Raw genomic sequence first — 22,009 nt, 5'->3', positions numbered from 1 at the left:
TGCAATGGATTTTCTGCGCCAAAACAATGTGCAAACACTACCTTGGCCCCCTTACAGTCCCGATCTGTCACTAATAGAGCATGTCTGGGACTTGCTAGATCGACGCATTCGAACGCGCCCAAATCCATCAGAGACTAACCCGCTTTGCGTCAAGCACTTCTAGAAGAGTGGCAGAACATCCCTGTGGCACAAATAAACCGCTTAGTAAATTCTATGCATCGCATGATTCAACAAATGCAAACGGCGGGCATACTCGTTATTTTTTACAGAATGGATGAGGGCAAAATGAGAAATCGACAGTGTTATTCCAAAGAATACATTTAAATCTTGTATCAGGTGTCAAATTTAAATGACAAATTTCAATGAAGTAATGAAATTCTTGCATAAAATCACATGTTACGTTTCTTTTGCGTGTCAGTATAGATATTTATATAGTGGTCTGCCATTCATCTTCGGACTAGTTTCTACCTCGGATAGTCATACAGGTGGACATTAAGGTCAAACAGCTTGACATTATCAATTACGTGTCCTTTCAGAGAGACAGGACCAAAGTACCATGTATAACTACAAAAAGTCTGCAATGTTTAACTTTGTTGATTCGTGTCTTTTTGATGGTAAGTTTTCAGACTGTAAAGACAGATAAATGTGGCGTGTTTTGTGTACAGTCTTTAAGGGTAAGTCCAAGAGCTTCACCGTAACCTGCCTCATTTTAATTCAGTCGAATAGTACTACGGTTCTGAATATACTCGACGTTCTAATTCAGAAATATGAGTCTAGTGCACTTCTCTTTCTAGATTTTGACACTTAGCTTTATCTCAGTCGTCTCCTAGGTTCAAAGATTTGGCCCTTAGCATCACTGACGCGTCCTGGAAAGACCAAACAGCTGTATGATGCAGTTTAATTCATTATCTGATGCTACTGTATATAATTTAAAGTTTGTATTGAAAGGTCATTGAAGGACGAAACAGCTGCATGATGTAACATCACTGACGATCCATAGAAGGACGAAATAGTTGTATGATACAGTTAAATTCATCACCTAGTTCCACAGTATCGTGTTCAATTGTATGTATCTGACACAATCTTTTAAATCTAACCTAAATGTAACACAATCTAGTTATTTTTAGCGCTGCACCGAACAAAGGATGTGCTCTGTTTGTAATCTGGGTTATACTTATTCTAAATACACAAAACCAGACTCTGATTGAAATTGAAATATGCCATTTATCAAAAATAATAAATGACGACAAAAATATGACAATTGCAATTTCCTGTTCATTAACAGTACAGTAATCAACTGTACTTAATGTTATCCAATCAGAGATATACTAAAAAAATATACCCAGGATTACAAAGATGGGGATCAAATTACGCCATCATATAGCCAAGCAATTCCATTAATGCTGGAATAAATTACTAGCTATATCCATTTATAAAATTCTTGTAAGAAGGAAAGCGCATTCGCACACTTCAGATTTGTAGATTTGTGTGCGTTTACACTTAGATAGAGCATTACAATAATATATGTTTATTTTTGTCTGTCTGTTTGTTTATCTGTCTGTAATACATCCGTCTACGTTTTCTAAAATAATAACATACTGTTTATTAGTATAAAATATTAAACACATATAATACAACAAAATGTATACTGACCCCGACGTGATTTGAACACGCAACCTTCTGATCTGGAGTCAGACGCGCTACCGTTGCGCCACGGAGTCCATATGGAATAATCACCATTATCTAAACGACTAATGCGATCACGAGAAGAACGTGGTATCGATTAGCACGTGCGAGTTCTCATGCAAACAAGCCGTCCCTGCCGATTTAAACCGGTTTGGCATACACTTTTTTTTTTATATCAATCTCAAACCATATGTTTTGAAATGAAGTTTTGTAATGAAAATATATCAGCCCAGGTATATGTTGTGAGAGTCAAGGATTTTACACAATTAAACATTCACTCCTACACTAGAGATAAATGATCGACAGGTTATACACAAGACTAGTTTTGAATGTCGACATTCTTGGAATTTTAGTCACGCACATCTAATGAAAAAACCGACACTAAAGACGGTACAAAAGGAAATTTGTTTAATTCTGCATTAAATGTTTAACCAAATGTTTTTTAATGTGAGTGAGATTGAGCTAGGGGTGTTCAAACAGTCCTTCACAGATGTGGGTGACATTGAGCTAGGGGTGTTCAAACAGCCCTTCAGAAATGTGGGTGACATTGAGCTAGGGGTGTTCAAGCAGTCCTTCAGAAATGTGGCTGACATTGAGCTAGGGGTGTTCAAACAGTCCTTCACAGATGTGGGTGACATTGAGCTAGGGGTGTTCAAACAGCCCTTCAGAAATGTGGGTGACATTGAGCTAGGGGTGTTCAAGCAGTCCTTCAGAAATGTGGGTGACATTGAGCTAGGGGTGTTCAATCAGTCCTTCACAGATGTGGGTGACATTGAGCTAGGGGTGTTCAAACAGTCCTTCACAGATGTGGGTGACATAGAGCTAGGAGTGTTCAAACAGTCTTTCACAGATGTGGGTGACATTGAGCTAGGGGTGTTCAAACAGTCCTTCACAGATGTGGGTGACATTGAGCTAGGGGTGTTAAAACAGCCCTTCAGAAATGTGGGTGATATTGAGCTAGGGGTTTTCAAGCAGTCTTTCAGAAATGTGGGTGACATTGAGCTAGGGGTGTTTAAACAGTCCTTCAGAAATGTGACTGACATTGAGCTAGGGGTGTTCAAACAGTCCTTCAGAGATGTGACTGACATTGAGCTAGGGGTGTTCAAACAGTCCTTCAGAAATGTGGGTGACACTGAGCTAGGGGTGTTCAAACAGTCCTTCAGAAATGTGGGTGACATTGAGCTAGGGGTGTTCAAACAGTCCTTCAGAAATGTGGATGACATTGAGCTAGGGGTGTTCAAACAGTCCTTCAGAAATGTGGATGACATTGAGCTAAGGGTGTTCAAATAGTCCTTCAGAAATGTGGGTGACACTGAGCTAGGGGTGTTCAAACAATCCTTCAGAAATGTGAACGACATTGAGTGAGGGATGTTCAAACAGTCCTTCAGAGATGTGACTGACATCAAGCTAGGAATGTCAAACAGTCCTTCAGAAATGTGACTGACATCAAGCTAAGGATTTCAAACAGTCCTTCAAAGTCGTGTGACTGACATTAAAGTAGGGAATTTTAGAAATAAAAAAAAATTCTTTGTCATCAAAAATGAACTGGACTGATAATCATTTTCTGAGAATAATGTCGTGGGCACGTGCTCTTTTTTTCTTCTTCTTCTTCTTCTTATCTTTTACAGGTTGTTTGCCTAGCTCGATGTCCTTGAAATACCGATGAACAACTGTGTAAGCACGTGAACATTGAAATGACATTGATAGTCATGTCATGGTATCAAGGTTATCAGAACAGATAAAAGTGCAGACAATCTTTTCATGCACACTCTTCTGAAAACTGACGTCAATTAGGTAAGCTGTCGGGAATCGGATCAAACTTTTTCAGCTAGAATTACTTGTATGCTGTAATGGTGAGGTATATTATAAGTAATTTAATTCAGGAAAATCCATTTTCCATGATAAAGAAATTTTAACAATCGTAGGTTTTAGTCCATACAATTCAACATTATTCGTTTATACTTATGTGAGTTGAGAAACTTGTCTTACGGCGCCACCAAAGAACCTGTATCGCTAGTTTATCGACCATTTTTTCCTGTTTTGACCTCAGCGACCACATGTTAAACAATAACAAGCTCTCTTGTTGTTTAAAAGCGTGGTGACGCTTCATTCTTCCGACTTGTTGAATATCTTATAATAACTTTATCGTATGCTTGTTGCAAAATTCATTTTAATGTTCAATACGGAAAAAGAAAACGTTCCTATGTAGAAGATGGCTTTTCAGGGTGAGTGTTGAGGTTAAGTGATAAAAAATGGAGCACTTTATAATCCAAATATATTTCTTTAACGCCATTGTACATTGTATGATACTTTTAAAGGTAATATAGGCCTGGATATATGGCTGACTGAGCAGCTAGTCGACCAAGAAGGAAATGGCGCATGTATTGAATCCTGTGAACATTAGGAATCCTGTTGGAAGCATGATAATCTAGTATTTAGTCTAGGATTTCGATGGGTTGTTTTAGCAAACCTAGATATTTTTGTCAGCACGGGATATTCCAGGGTCTGTTTGTAAATGTTCAGTGTTTATCTTAGATTTTAATCTTCGGAATGAAGGACCGAAAGGAATTAATCCGCCCTGAAATGTCTTCAGACGCAATATGCTATCGTTTCACCCACTTTTGGACAGAGTCCAACATCACTGTGTCTTGAAATTTTCAGTCCAATCTTTTGATATTTTGTAAATGTAAACCTCTGAGACTCGTAGTTAAATATTATCAGTACAATAATGAATTTATTTTCTGTCATCTGCATTCAGACCAACAGGTTTTTTGCACTGCTAACTAAATCAAAATAAATATAAATTTGATGATGGGACCCTGTGCAAACCTACTTCATAATTGTCATCATTTAGTATTTCTCTGTTTGATGATTGGTCTGGTGTATGTTTGGAAAATTTCATTTCTTCTAAAGATAAACGTAATGTTTGTTTTAAATGTTACAGCATAGCAAATTGTGAATATTATTTTGTTTAAAAAGATTAATATAATTTCTTTTCATTTCGAACATCAGAATAAATCTGAGGAAAGCCGATTGTTTTAGTACAACAGAATAATATTGGGTGTAAAACAAGAGTCGTATTTCTTCCAAGATCTCGGCTATTGATGTCACTGACGAAAACTAGAGAGAAAAAATGTCGTATGATGTCGTTAGATTTCATTTAACTTTTGCATCGAATTCTGAATTTTTCAAATGTGCTATTGTGTGTGTGCTTTACATTCTTCTAGGTGTTGTGCAGTTAAGGACATACACGACGGTAACAATGTTGGGTCTTCTGCTGGTTTTCTTGGGTATTGTCGGGTATGGAAATTAAACAATGTTTATATAGCACCATTTTAGCGTTGTCTTCATGCAAATTTTTACAATTATTTAGCAGTACAAGGTGAAAAAGTGTATCTGTATGTTAGAGTTGTTTCCCTTACTACAATCAGTCGCAGGTTCCTGACTAAGGTGATTTGATCATTTTAAATTATATTTTCAAGTATACGCGAAAATTATTTTAAAAAGTTATCACAACATTTGTAGTTTAAATATTTCGGATTTGTTATGTTTCGAGAAAACATTGTAACAACTGATAACTAATATTAAACCCTATATTTTCATTTGCTCTATTAAGCACGGTTTTACTTTACTTTCCTTTGGATTTCTTTGAAATGTACTATAGGTACGGAGCGCCGGCGACGACGACACTGAGTCCAGTGGATAAATTCAAGTCTATCGTGAACGCAGAGGTGGACGCACTCTGGAATAGCGTTGACCATGACAGTAGTGGGAATTTGGAGGAGTCAGATCTAGAAAACATATTCGACCAATATGATGACAATAGTAGGTGTCCTTCATTATAGCTAAAACGCCATACTACGCGCACATGTCGTGGTAAAATATATTTAACGGTCATGAGAATGTATAAATAGGAGCGAGGTAAAAATTTTAAAGCGTTCTTGATATTGCATATTTTGTATCGTGGGAAAATTTATAACGGTCATAATATGTATTAATCATATCGTGGTTAAACATATCTAATGGCCGTGATTTTTCACATTATCGTGGTAACATAAACCTGGCAGTAATGAGACTGTAGTTATTTTATCGTGGTAACATATACCTGACAGTCATGAGATTGTAATTATTTTATCGTGGTAACACATACCTGACAGTCATTAGATTGTAGTTATTTTATCGTGGTAACACATACCTGACAGTCATGAGACTGTAGTTATTTTATCGTGGTAACACATACCTGACAGTCATAAGACTGTAGTTATTTTATCGTGGTAACACATACCTGACAGTCATGAGATTGTAGTTATTTTATCGTGGTAACACATACCTGACAGTCATGCGACTGTAGTTATTTTATCGTGGTAACACATACCTGACAGTCATGAGATTGTAATTATTTTATCGTGGTAACACATACCTGACAGTCATGAGATTGTAGTTATTTTATCGTGGTAACACATACCTGACAGTCATGAGATTGTAATTATTTTATCGTGGTAACACATACCTGACAGTCATGAGATTGTAGTTATTTTATCGTGGTAACACATACCTGACAGTCATGAGATTGTAGTTATTTTATCGTGGTAACACATACCTGACAGTCATGCGACTGTAGTTATTTTATCGTGGTAACACATACCTGACAGTCATGAGACTGTAGTTATTTTATCGTGGTAACACATACCTGACAGTCATAAGACTGTAGTTATTTTATCGTGGTAACACATACCTGACAGTCATAAGACTGTAGTTATTTTATCGTGGTAACATATACCGGACAGTCATGAGATTGTAGTTATTTTATCGTGGTAACACATACCTGACAGTCATGCGACTGTAGTTATTTTATCGTGGTAACACATACCTGACAGTCATGAGACTGTAGTTATTTTATCGTGGTAACACATACCTGACAGTCATAAGACTGTAGTTATTTTATCGTGGTAACACATACCTGACAGTCATAAGACTGTAGTTATTTTATCGTGGTAACATATACCGGACAGTCATGAGATTGTAATTATTTTATCGTGGTAACACATACCTGACAGTCATGAGATTGCAGTCATTTTATCGTGGTAAACTGTATTCATCTGCCATCCAGAGTGATGACGTGTTATCACCAACATTGTGTTCATTTGGACAATGCATTTATTTTAATACTATTAAATAGGTAAATATATTTCAGATATAATTTTGAAATATTATCCTGTCTAATTGACCATATTATAATGTTCATCCTGGTATTTTCAAGTATTGAAAGGATTTTCTGAAAAATCACACCAATCCATATGATTTACGTGAGGCTATAACGCGCGTTATCTTATTCGACGTGTAAAGCATGCACATAACGTAGGTCAACGCGGCGCGAAATTGACGTCATATTATTAATCTTTTGACCTACTTCCTGTGTGAAACATGCAGTCGTTACTCTATCGTATGCCGTTCTAACATGACTTGTCTGTGGAAGATAACAGAAGTTGATTTGTATCAAATCCAGCATTTCAGATAAGGATAAAAAAAAACAGATATCTTCGAGGTCCTAATTTAGAAACGACTGATATCTTATCCAAAGTTCCTGTTTTAGACAACATTTTGATATTTTATCAAGCATTCCTGTTTTAAAAGACCGAGATAACAGACAGATATCATGTGTTCTTGATTCAGATGACAAACAGATATCCCAGACCGAGTTTCTTACCCACTTCGTCGGCCATCAGCAGAATCTTGACATCATAGCACAAGGGCTTTATTACGAACTCGACATGGATAATGACAGTGAAATAACTGGAAGCGACTTACAGCGATATTTCGAAAAGATCGACACAAACGGTAAGCTGTTCAACCCTTTTTATGTCACCAGAAATGCAACAATACATGAATTGATAATATGAAAGATATTTGCAATGTCATCATGCTCTTGACGGAAATGTTTAATTTTGTCTAAAAGTTTATGAATTTCAAACTTAAGTTTGTGTTATTCAACTCAGAATATATCATGCATACAATAAACTCTGTACGAGTTCATCATATTTCACTCCAGCTCATATCATCGAACCCCAACTGATATTGCCAACAAAATGCATAGGGGTACGGAACAGTTCTATTCAGCTTTAGAATTGGTATGAATAGTTCATACAAATTATATGTTGGTATATATGGGATTTCTTTCACTTTCTGTTAAAGATATACCATATACAACAACCACTCCTAGTGTTTACATAGTAACAAAATCATTAATAATAATAATAATAAACAATTAAAAAACGTATATACATAAACGTAATCAATTAGTATCACAAAAATTGATAAAAATTGCCGCACGCTTGAAATTCATAAAAATACCTTTAAAATTCATAAAACAAGTAACATATTTGAAATTAATAAATTATTAACATTTGAAATAATAATAAAAAAAAAATAAAATAATTAAAACTCATAGTAACACACATTAAATTCTCCAAACTGGTAGCACACCTAAAATTTGTGAAGAACTTAAAATTAAAGAAAAAACTCACATTACGCATTGAAATTTAGAATTCTAGTAGCTCACGTAAGATTCATAAAATCATTATTTATAAAACATGTATGAATCACACTTCTTATAAAACATGCATGACTCACACAACTTATAAAACATGCATGATTCACACAACTTATAAAACATGCATGACTCACACAACTTATAAAACATGTATGAATCACACAACTTATAAAACATGCATGACTCACACAACTTATAAAACATGCATGACTCACACAACTTATAAAACATGCATGACTCACACAACTTATAAAACATGCATGACTCACACAACTTAAAAAACATGCATGACTCACACAACTTATAAAACATGCATGACTCACACAACTTATAAAACATGCATGACTCACACAAGTTATAAAACATGTGTGACTCACACTTCTTATAAAACATGCATGACTCACACAACTTAAAAAACATGCATGACTCACACAACTTATAAAACATGCATGACTCACACAACTTATAAAACATGCATGAATCACACAACTTATAAAACATGTATGACTCACACAACTTATAAAACATGTGTGAATCACACAACTTATAAAACATGTATGAATAACACAACTTATAAAACATGCATGACTCACACAACTTATAAAACATGTATGACTCACACAACTTATAAAACATGTATGAATCACACAAGTTATAAAACATGCATGACTCACACAACTTATAAAACATGTATGACTCACACAACTTATAAAACATGCATGACTCACACAACTTATAAAACATGCATGACTCACACAACTTATAAAACATGTATGACTCACACAACTTATAAAACATGTGTGAATCACACAACTTATAAAACATGTATGAATAACACAACTTATAAAACATGCATGACTCACACAACTTATAAAACATGTATGACTCACACAACTTATAAAACATGTATGAATCACACAAGTTATAAAACATGCATGACTCACACAACTTATAAAACATGCATGACTCACACAACTTAAAAAACATGCATGACTCACGCAACTTAAAAAACATGTATGAATCACACAAGTTATAAAACATGCATGACTCACACAACTTATAAAACATGTATGAATCACACAAGTTATAAAACATGCATGACTCACACAACTTATAAAACATGCATGACTCACACAACTTATAAAACATGCATGACTCACACAACTTATAAAACATGTATGAATCACACAAGTTATAAAACATGCATGACTCACACAACTTATAAAACATGTGTGAATCACACAACTTATAAAACATGCATGACTCACACAACTTATAAAACATGTATGAATCACACAAGTTATAAAACATGCATGACTCACACAACTTATAAAACATGCATGACTCACACAACTTATAAAACATGTGTGACTCACACAACTTATAAAACATGTATGAATCACACAAGTTATAAAACATGCATGACTCACACAAGTTATAAAACATGTATGAATCACACAAGTTATAAAACATGCATGACTCACACAACTTATAAAACATGCATGACTCACACAACTTATAAAACATGCATGACTCACACAACTTATAAAACATGTATGAATCACACAAGTTATAAAACATGCATGACTCACACAACTTATAAAACATGTGTGAATCACACAACTTATAAAACATGCATGACTCACACAACTTATAAAACATGTATGAATCACACAAGTTATAAAACATGCATGACTCACACAACTTATAAAACATGCATGACTCACACAACTTATAAAACATGTGTGACTCACACAACTTATAAAACATGTATGAATCACACAAGTTATAAAACATGCATGACTCACACAAGTTATAAAACATGTATGAATCACACAAGTTATAAAACATGCATGACTCACACAACTTATAAAACATGTGTGACTCACACAACTTATAAAACATGTATGAATCACACAAGTTATAAAACATGTATGAATCACACAAGTTATAAAACATGCATGACTCACACAACTTATAAAACATGTGTGACTCACACAACTTATAAAACATGTATGAATCACACAACTTATAAAACATGTGTGACTCACACAACTTATAAAACATGTGTGACTCACACAACTTATAAAACATGCATGACTCACACAACTTATAAAACATGCATGACTCACACAACTTATAAAACATGCATGACTCACACAACTTATAAAACATGCATGACTCACACAACTTATAAAACATGCATGACTCACACAACTTAAAAAACATGCATGACTCACGCAACTTAAAAAACATGCATGACTCACACAACTTAAAAAACATGCATGACTCACACAACTTAAAAAACATGCATGACTCACACAACTTATAAAACATGCATGACTCACACAACTTATAAAACATGTATGACTCACACAACTTATAAAACATGCATGACTCACGCAACTTATAAAACATGCATGACTCACGCAACTTATAAACATGTATGACTCACACAACTTAAAAAACATGCATGACTCACACAACTTATAAAACATGCATGACTCACACAACTTATAAAACATGTATGACTCATACAACTTAAAAAACATGCATGACTCACACAACTTATAAAACATGTATGAATCACACAAGTTATAAAACATGTATGAATCACACAACTTATAAAACATGCATGACTCACACAACTTATAAAACATGCATGACTCACGCAACTTATAAACATGTATGAATCACACAACTTATAAAACATGCATGACTCACACAACTTATAAAACATGCATGAATCACACAACTTATAAAACATGCATGACTCACACAACTTATAAACATGTATGACTCACACAACTTAAAAAACATGCATGACTCACACAACTTATAAAACATGCATGACTCACACAACTTATAAAACATGCATGACTCACACAACTTATAAAACATGCATGACTCACGCAACTTATAAAACATGCATGACTCACGCAACTTATAAAACATGCATGACTCACACAACTTAAAAAACATGCATGACTCACACAACTTATAAAACATGCATGACTCACACAACTTATAAAACATGTATGAATCACACAACTTATAAAACATGTATGACTCACACAACTTATAAAACATGCATGACTCACACAACTTATAAAACATGTATGAATCACACAACTTATAAAACATGTATGACTCACACAACTTATAAAACATGTATGAATCACAACTAAAAAATATTTTTAATAAAAAGTATTAGGACATTATTACAAGCATTGCAATATTTTATAAATTTCTTTTATCGTCTACAGATGATAACTCCATTGAAAAGCCCGAGTTTGAAACTTTCTTCAGAGATGTAAGTAGAACATATCATCTTCTTATTATTTTCAGTGAATTAGTATCATTTACATTTCTGAATCATTTAATTAATCAATAGTATAAAGATGAATTCTTCAATATTTCATTTTCAACACGCCTCATCGACAAACCATAATCATGATAGACTGAAAACTTTTTTATATACTCATTCTGCTTGTTAAAACGTTATATAAGGTAGTCGATATTTCAAAAATATTGTTGTGAAACAATAAAATGTGAAACATATCTTAACCCATTTTAAATCAGTATAAGTACATTGCGTCACTTGGGAAAACATTTTTGATCAGTATAAGTACTTTGCGTCACTTGGGAAAACATTTTTAATCAGAATAAGTACATTGCGTTACTTGGGAAAACATTTTTAATCAGTATAAATATTTTGTATCACATGGAAAAAAATAAACTGTAACGTTTGTAAATGTTGTAATTTCTACAGTTATATTATGACCTGTATTTGACCGTGAAAATGATGTCCAGTTAATGACACTAAGTAATGCCTTTACGATGAAACCCATGTCTCTCGTGATATTGATAATTCTATGTGTTTTTTTTCTCTGTTATGACGACAACGATTTATTTTCTGTTATTTTTTTTTTGTAACTTCTTGTTTTATTTCTTTTATAGACCTTGACCCTCCTGTTTGTCCTCCAGTATGAGGGTCACTTGACCTCCCCCATGCCTACACATACGTGACGTCAGAACGCATAATCTGAATACATAATCGGACATCTGTGTAAAATGTCAATGCGCACAGCATATCTACAATAAGAACAAGAAAAATCACGATTTATTTTATTATTTATGGTGTCGAGTTTTACAACGCATTTGCACCTCAACTCTGTATAATTGTATGGGACTACATATTGTTATATATGTTGTGGGTAGTAGGTTTACAAATTACTTGTAGCCATGTGACCATAGTTGTGACGTCACAAATTTCATAATGACAACATTGACTTTCTTGTTTCGGTGATTTCAGTCAAATGCGTAGCTCAATACACATATACGATAACAAAGATATAACGCTGTATTTATCATACGAGTACAAAAACCTTGATGCAATGTATATATCCATTTCATACAAATGCAAAACATTAAAGATCAGAAACCAATATCTACTATACGTTTTTTAAACATTGAATATAACTTAGACTTGAAGTCCTTTTAATTTTTTTGTAAAAGTCTTTTGGCAAAATTAGTCTTATTTATCAATTTCCAACTTAAACAAGACATAAGGCTTGAGCATAAAATTCATGCTTGAACATGAGAACGGTTTCATGAATACGGGCCCAGGTGTTCCGGATGAGTAACCATCTTCTGCTTCATAGACGAAATCTACGATGTAAATGTCGTGGTCAATCCAAGTAAGTGATGTCATGTTCCCGAATAAGAACCCCGGTAAGAAAGCACAGAACCAACAGTTGAACTTACGTATTTGTCGAAATCTGTATTCTTGCATGTTGAGTTCAAATGTTGTAACTCAGTACCTACTGTGTAAGTTTCAAAGCATGTCACTAGTTTTTTACTACACGGGGAAATATGCACGAGTAGAGTTCGAAATAGGAATGAAATATTTTACTCCGCAACTATAAAACGAGCTCAAAACAAATCCGAAACTAAATGTAGCTCAACATTGATAACACGTGGTTCAAACATGAAATTAACTCAATATTTATCATACGAGTTCAAACCATGGCCATAACGTTTGACAATGATATCCTGGAAAAAAATTGAAGTCAAGTGCCTGAAGATTCATCCATTGTAGCCAATAGAGAGCTGATACACGGAGAGTGAAATTATAAGATAAACACTGACCATATAAGTTTTTATTTCTTAAGTTAAAACATGATCTTTTCCAATCAGATCATAATTATGACTATGATCCTTGCAGCCTTCACTAACCCTGCATTTCTCGAGGATGTGCGTCATGTTTCCCATAGTAGTGGATATCTATCAAGACCATCGTTGTATAAGGAATGATTATTTAAATGATCTATTAAAACGTAAGAGTAAGTTACGGATTTGTTAGCAAATATCATTAGTACTATAGTCTTACTGAAAATCATCCAATATCGGGTTTTAAGAAACATTTCATGGTTATGGAAGTATGACACCCTTTCTTTTCTTAGCAACCAGTATGGGGACTGTTGCGAACGTAAGCACGTCACCCCGAAATATTGTACATTAATAGTAATAAGCATTAGTTCAAACGATAACTATGCTTTAAAAAAGTGGAAATTATACCAATTTAGTGAAGTTGGTGAACATAGTACATTATTCTCGACAAGTGGTCTATTGACCAGACCAATGTGTTATTTAGTCCAAATCCGTTTACAATATGAAATGTATACATGTGTATGGACTTGCTCACGAATGTAAGTGACGAATCTTGCATAGATTTAAATACTTACTTCGACAGGTTCATGGCTGTCATTATACAGGCAAAAAGAATCTGGCGTAGTAAATATTTCTCTATTTTTTTTCTCTTGATGATGTATCCGAGACTACCAACCATTTTGATTGCCTCCTTATGAGGAAATAAAATCTTAGACTATCACAACACATACCTCAACGCCAGGGCTGCATGTGTAGTCATGCGCGCTGGTATCCCGTGACAGCCCACGAATTTATATGGAGTTTACATTCCCGTCGATCACAATACATCAATGTTGAGCTAACTGCGGGGAATGACGTGCGATGTTATAACATCAGTCCTCAGGTTGCTATGGAGATCCATAACTAAAATACTAGAATTTTTAACAACGAGATCGACACAGAACTCTTGAAGTGCTTGTTGTACATTCCTTTGCTAGAATTTACAGCAGTTTATAGCATTGTGATGATATAGATTACAGACATCACATGCACTTTTAAAACCTGAACGCAGTTCAAATGTTAGAGTTAATCGGTAGTTAGTGAAAAAATGAAATTGTTGCTGCTGAAATATATTAAAGGAAAATTTATCACTTAAATACTTAATTCTGACCCATCACAACAAAACTATTACTTAAATACATAATTCTGATCCATCACAACAAAACTATTACTTAAATACATAATTCTGATCCATCACAACAAAACTATCACTTAAAAATACATCTATCTGACCCATCACAACAAAACTATCACTTAAATACATCATTCTGACCCATCACAACAAAACTATCACTTAAATATATCATTCTGACCCGTCACAACAAAACTATCAATTAAAAATACATCATTCTGACCCATCACAACAAAACTATCACTTAAAAATACATCTATCTGACCCATCACAACAAAACTATCACTTAAAAATACATCTATCTGACCCTTCACAACAAAACTATCGCTTAAAAATACATCTATCTGACCCATCACAACAAAATTATCACTTAAAAATACATCTATCTGACCCATCACAACTAAACTATCACTTAAAAATACATCATTCTGACCCATCACAACAAAACTATCACTTAAAAATACATCTATCTGACCCATCACGACAAAACTTTCACTTAAATATATCATTCTGACCCATCACAACAAAACTATTACTTAAATATATCATTCTGACCCATCACAACAAAACTATCACTTAAATATAGCATTCTGACCCTTCACAACAAAACTATCACTTAAAAATACATCTATCTGACCCATCACAACAAAATTATCACTTAAAAATACATCTATCTGACCCATCACAACTAAACTATCACTTAAAAATACATCATTCTGACCCATCACAACAAAACTATCACTTAAAAATACATCTATCTGACCCATCACGACAAAACTTTCACTTAAATATATCATTCTGACCCATCACAACAAAACTATCACTTAAATATATCATTCTGATCCATCACGACAAAACTTTCACTTAAATATATCATTCTGACCCATCACAACAAAACTATTACTTAAATATATCATTCTGATCCATCACAACAAAACTATCACTTAAATATATCATTCTGATCCATCACGACAAAACTTTCACTTAAATATATCATTCTGACCCGTCACAACAAAACTTTCACTTAAATATATCATTCTGACCCATCACAACAAAACTATCACTTAAATATATCATTCTGATCCATCACAACAAAACTATCACTTAAATATATCATTCTGATCCATCACAACAAAACTATCACTTAAATATATCATTCTGATCCATCACAACAAAACTATCACTTAAATATATCATTCTGATCCATCACAACAAAACTATCTCTTAAATATATCATTCTGACCCATCACAACAAAACTTTCACTTAAATATATCATTCTGACCCGTCACGACAAAACTTTCGCTTAAATATATCATTCTGACCCATCACAACAAAACTATCACTTAAGTATGTCTATCTGACACATCACAACAAAACTATCACTTAAAAATATATCTATCTGACCCATCACAACAAAACTATTACTTAAATATATCATTCTGACCCATCACAACAAAACTATCACTTAAATATATCATTCTGACCCATCACAACAAAACTATCACTTAAATATATCTATCTGACCCGTCACAACAAAACTATCACTTAAATATATCTATCTGACCCGTCACAACAAAACTATCACTTAAATATATCATTCTGACCCATCACAACAAAACTATCACTTAAATATATCATTCTGATCCATCACGACAAAACTTTCACTTAAATATATCATTCTGACCCATCACAACAAAACTTTCACTTAAATATATCTATCTGACCCATCACGACAAAACTTTCACTTAAATATATCATTCTGACCCGTCACAACAAAACTATCACTTAAATATATCATTCTGACCCGTCACAACAAAACTATTACTTAAATACATAATTCTGATCCATCACAACAAAACTATTACTTAAATATATCATTCTGACCCATCACAACAAAACTATCGCTTAAATATATCATTCTGATCCATCACGACAAAACTTTCACTTAAATATATCATACTGACCCATCACAACAAAACTATTACTTAAATATATCATTCTGACCCATCACAACAAAACTATTACTTAAATATATCATACTGACCCATCACAACTATTACTTAAATATATCATTCTGACCCATCACAACAAAACTATTACTTAAATATATCATTCTGACCCATCACAACAAAACTATTACTTAAATATATCATTCTGACCCATCACAACAAAACTATCGCTTAAATATATCATTCTGACCCATCACAACAAAACTATCGCTTAAATATATCATTCTGACCCATCACAACAAAACTATCGCTTAAATATATCATTCTGACCCATCACAACAAAACTATTACTTAAATATATCATTCTGACCCGTCACAACAAAACTATCACTTAAATATATCATACTGACCCATCGCAACAAACTATAAACTGATACATAATGTTCTATATTTTGTTCGATCAACGTTTAAAAATATACACCGACCACTGTTATCTTTTATCAACCATTTGAACAACAGCGGCCCAGAGGCATCGTAAAATAATATGGCAATGCTCTACTCAAATGGATCCTAGAAATCTGTAGTAAACCTAACTTTAAGTTCCTTTTAGGGCCTCACAACGACCTTTTGTTAAAATTATAAATTCTTAGAAAATTTTGCCAAAAATCTGGAGTTGTAAACTCGTGTAAAATCTTCAGTATACATATATGGAGTTTGAAAGCACTTGTCTGGAACCTGAGACGCAATGTGTTTAATTGTAAAGAGGATCGACAAGATTGCACAAATGCAAAGCGTATAGAGCGGCTCATTCCGGTCTTTTTATCGGGAGAATTGACAGATTCAGGAAGAATCTGCTTTAATAGTAATGATATCGAGTAAAATGAGATCAAGATTAACTGCATCATAAAGACAATCCCTATAACTCGGCTTTAGAATATCTATTATCAAAAGTATTACCTCATGAAAAAATAGTTAAAGAATAACACTACTACAAAGATCAAGATACAGACCTGTTTGTCTACTTGCAGAGTATACGTCGAGTTGGGGTTTAATATGGCAAGGCATACATAGAAGATAAGATAAGAGTAAGTCATTTGATATAGAAAGTAAACGTTTAACCATCAGCTGTATCATCAGTTTCGGACCGTATATGTAATTGTAACAAAAGTTGATAAATTGGTGTTTCAAGTTTTATTGGTCCATGGGAAAACAAACAAACAAACAAACAGCGACATATTAATAGCGTCTTAATTCAACATCGTACAACTCTCTCCGCTACCATGATATAAATTCTATACATTTGTCGTTATATTGAAGGTTTTATGTAGATCTGGCATTGTGTTAACCGTTTTTTGTCTCACTTTAATTTACCACATGACAAGATTATTATGAATTTAAAGACGATAAAAACAGACGAAAAGCAGAATGATTACTTATAACTTTTTAGAAGGGGTTTGAAGTAGCAGAATATAAGTATATTGATATGCCTGTTTATATGTCAGATCTTACGTAAACGTGATATCAGTTTTTATGTGAAACAATCTGTCATCAGTCTTACTTCCTGATACACAATGTTTTAAAGGAGGATGAATGAACACACAGACACCACATTCCTGCTGTGACGTTGATTTTTGCCTTCAAGAGAACGGGAGTATGACTGCTCAGTTTCTGGTACCTAGTTTAATTAAAATTGAAACAAAAATGCAATGACCGACTTTATAACAAATGAGGAAATTGTTGAAAACTAATGACAGCTAGAAACGCACAAACTCGTGATACTCATGGGAGTTATTAATTAATTAGTATGTTTATTCCACGACAACTGAACAGTAACCTCATTTGCCTCGCTCTCTGGCTAAACGACCATTTGGATGACTCCTAAGGGACCTTCGTTGGCGTGTTAAAATAATCGCAAATTTAAGTGATGGTTATTCATGGACTAACACAAGGTTGTCTCCGTTTTATTGTTGTTGTTGTGGTTGTTTTCTTCACAAAATTATGTAACTTTTGTCAATCATTAATTTGGGCTTGTCCTAACATATATGTGCTTTGACCAACGTTTTACATCTGTTAAGCGCGATCTGTTGAATGTGAAGCCAGAGAAATGATAACACTCCTTCCTACTTATTTTTTTGCTGTCAACGACATGTTGAAATCGAAGCCCGAGGAACTCATGCATGGTCCGCCTTGCATTCCGTACATTTGTGACACGGTCATTGGTCTGTCATAACGTATTGAAGCATTTCTGTCCTGCTAAACAATGGAAGTAAACGAAGTCCATGGTGCTAGACATGCATAAACACAAAAATGATAAATGAGTGATATTTACTCGTGATATCATACATCACACTTAAATATCGCACAGGCCATTGACCACTAACGTGTCCGTAATTGTAGTGTCTATACAGGCATCGATACCTCATCAACAGTGCCCTACACCTAGGCTGGATTTCCTAATAAATAAAAATAAATAATAAATAAAAAAATTACAAGCAAACAGCACATACTTATCACTTCGAGCGCTCGACTTAATATATCGAGCACTCTACATGTTATCTCTGTTTACTTGATTATAAGTCTTACTCAAGCCTTGTTAGGATGGTAAGTAATGTACTACGTATGAATTGGGTTAAGGAAAGTTACAATGTATAACAAAGGCCAGTTAGAACGTACAACAAGGCCAGTTAGAATGTACAACAAGGCTAGTTAGAATGTATAACAAGGCGAGTTAGAATGTATAACAAGGCGAGTTAGAGTGTATAACAAAGCCAGATAGAATGTATAACAAGACTAGTTAGAATGTATAACATGGCCAGTTAGAATGTATAACAAGGCTAGTTAGAATGTATAACAAGGCCAGTTAGAATATTTAACAAGGCCAGTTAGAATGTATAACAAAGGCCAGTTAGAATGTATAACAAGGCCAGTTAGAATGTATAACAAGGCCAGTTAGAATGTATAACAAAGGCCAGTTAGAATGTATAACAAGGCCAGTTAGAATGTATAACAAGGCCAGTTAGAATGTATAACAAAGGCCAGTTAGAATGTATAACAAGGCCAGTTAGAATGTATAACAAGGCCAGTTAGAATGTATAACAAGACTAGTTAGAATGTATAACATAGCCAGTTAGAATGTATAACAAGGCTAGTTAGAATGTATAACAAGGCCAGTTAGAATATTTAACAAGGCCAGTTAGAATGTATAACAAAGGCCAGTTAGAATGTATAACAAGGCCAGTTAGAATGTATAACAAGGCCAGTTAGAATGTATAACAAGGCTAGTTAGAATGTATAACAAGGCCAGTTAGAATATTTAACAAGGCCAGTTAGAATGTATAACAAAGGCCAGTTAGAATGTATAACAAGGCCAGTTAGAATGTTTAACAAGGTCAGTTAGAATATATAACAAGGCTAGTTAGAATGTATAACAAGGCCAGTTAGAATGTATAACAAGGCCAGTTAGAATGTATAACATGGCCAGTTATAATGTATAACAAGGCCAGTTAGAATGTATAACAAAGACCAGTTAGAATGTATAACAAAGACCAGTTAGAATGTATAACAAGGCCAGTTAGAATGTATAACAAGGCGAGTTAGAATGTATAACAAGGCCAGTTAGAATGTATAACAAGGCCAGTTTGAATTTATAACAAAGCCGTTAGAATGTATAACAAGGCCAGTTAGAATGGATAACAAAGCCAGTTAGAATGTATAACAAGGCCAGTTAGAATGGATAACAAAGGCCAGTTAGAATGTATAACAAGGCCAGTTAGAATGTATAACAAGGCCAGTTAGAATGTATAACAAGGCCAGTTAGAATGTATAACATGGCCAGTTATAATGTATAACAAGGCCAGTTAGAATGTATAACAAAGACCAGTTAGAATGTATAACAAAGACCAGTTAGAATGTATAACAAGGCCAGTTAGAATGTATAACAAGGCGAGTTAGAATGTATAACAAGGCCAGTTAGAATGTATAACAAGGCCAGTTTGAATTTATAACAAAGCCGTTAGAATGTATAACAAGGCCAGTTAGAATGGATAACAAAGCCAGTTAGAATGTATAACAAGGCCAGTTAGAATGGATAACAAAGGCCAGTTAGAATGTATAACAAGGCCAGTTAGAATGTATAACAAGGCCAGTTAGAATGTACAACAAGACCAGTTAGAACGTATGACAAGGCGAGTTAAGACGTACAACAATGTCATTTAGAACGTATAACAAGGCCAGTTAGAATGTATAACAAGGTCAGTTAGAATGTATAACAAGGTCAGTTAGAATGTATAAAAAGGCCAGTTAGAATGTTTAACAAGGTGAGTTAAACGAGGCGAGGAATGTATAACAAGGCCAGTTAGAATGTATAACAAGGTCAGTTAGAATGTATAACAAGGCCAGTTAGAATGTACAACAAGACCAGTTAGAATGTATAACAAGGCCATTTAGAACGTATAACAAGGTCATTTAGAACGTACAAGGTCATTTAGAACGTAGAACATGACGAGTTAGGACGTACAAGGCAATTTAGAACGTACAACTAGGTCAGTTATAATGTACAGCTAGACTAGTTAGAACGTACAAGGCACAACAAAGTTAAAGTGTACGTATGTTCATCGTGTCACATTTATATGATGTGTTTTGCTACAATGCAATTAAGATTATGTATCTGTTGAAACAAAGTGCAAGTATATCAATCACCTGTATTTAGGGCGTGTAATGATGACATCTTAAAAATACTCGAGGAGACACAAGTGTTCAAAGAGACCCTACAATGACACGTCCAGAAGAGCAATATTTGAGGTCGTATGAGGAGGGCAAAATAACGATACAATTAGTATGTGAGTTGTCAGAAGAAGCAGAGACAGACATCTTTCAAGTTAAATGCATCCTCCTTAAAAAGTACAAATGTCCTTTAGGCTCTGGGGGATGTACATTCATGGCTAACGTATAAAAATAATGGAGAGTTAAACAAATTCTTTATCGTTTTATATCTCAACATTCTACGTGTCTCATCACAAAATTTTAAAACATCTATATCAGTTATATTAAATGTCAAGAATTGGTTCTCTATGTAAAGGTAAACCACTCGTCTTTATATTGCCTATCAAACATCAAACTAACTAGTCTTAAATATTCACAGTGATACGTATTTTGTTCAGAAATCCAAAATGAAAACATCCGTGATATGTCCACTACATATCGCCTTACAAACACAATTTAGCTATGTAGATAAAATTGCTATCATATTACACGGCAACAGACAACGATATAGGTTTCTGTCCATCATATGTCGCTTACTGTCATTTAAGTAAAAGTAAAACCGAAACCAGATGAACGTTATAAAACCGATAAGTAGTATCTGCCTTATCCTCGCCCTTATCATTTCCCTCCCTACACGTATATATAATGGTTTATATACCCTAATCGGGAATACCTTATAACATACAATATTATTGGGTACTTCCTTTTATGGTTTTAGC

At 34.0% G+C, this 22,009-nt stretch overlaps 1 protein-coding gene and 1 non-coding gene across 2 annotated transcripts; one reads left to right on the top strand and one right to left on the bottom strand.

Annotated features, from left to right (window-relative positions):
* Positions 1-1,649: 1,649 nt before the first annotated feature.
* On the bottom strand, positions 1,650-1,721 carry Trnaw-cca (transfer RNA tryptophan (anticodon CCA)). The gene has a single exon. It is a non-coding gene; the product is annotated as a tRNA-Trp (tRNA).
* Positions 1,722-3,898: 2,177 nt separating this feature from the next.
* LOC132546101 (uncharacterized) lies at positions 3,899-12,265 on the top strand. Its single transcript, XM_060209796.1, has 6 exons — positions 3,899-3,911; positions 4,914-4,986; positions 5,351-5,511; positions 7,360-7,524; positions 11,503-11,549; positions 12,197-12,265. Exons 1-6 carry the CDS (start codon positions 3,899-3,901, stop codon positions 12,263-12,265), a joined length of 528 nt encoding a protein of 175 aa, XP_060065779.1.
* Positions 12,266-22,009: the final 9,744 nt, after the last annotated feature.

This window comes from Ylistrum balloti, unplaced genomic scaffold (assembly GCF_031769215.1).
Source record: "Ylistrum balloti isolate Yb309-2 unplaced genomic scaffold, AGI_CSIRO_Ybal_v1 Utg369874, whole genome shotgun sequence".
NCBI classification, from domain to species: Eukaryota; Metazoa; Mollusca; class Bivalvia; order Pectinida; family Pectinidae; genus Ylistrum; species Ylistrum balloti.
This window is presented reverse-complemented; position numbering and strand designations above follow the sequence as displayed.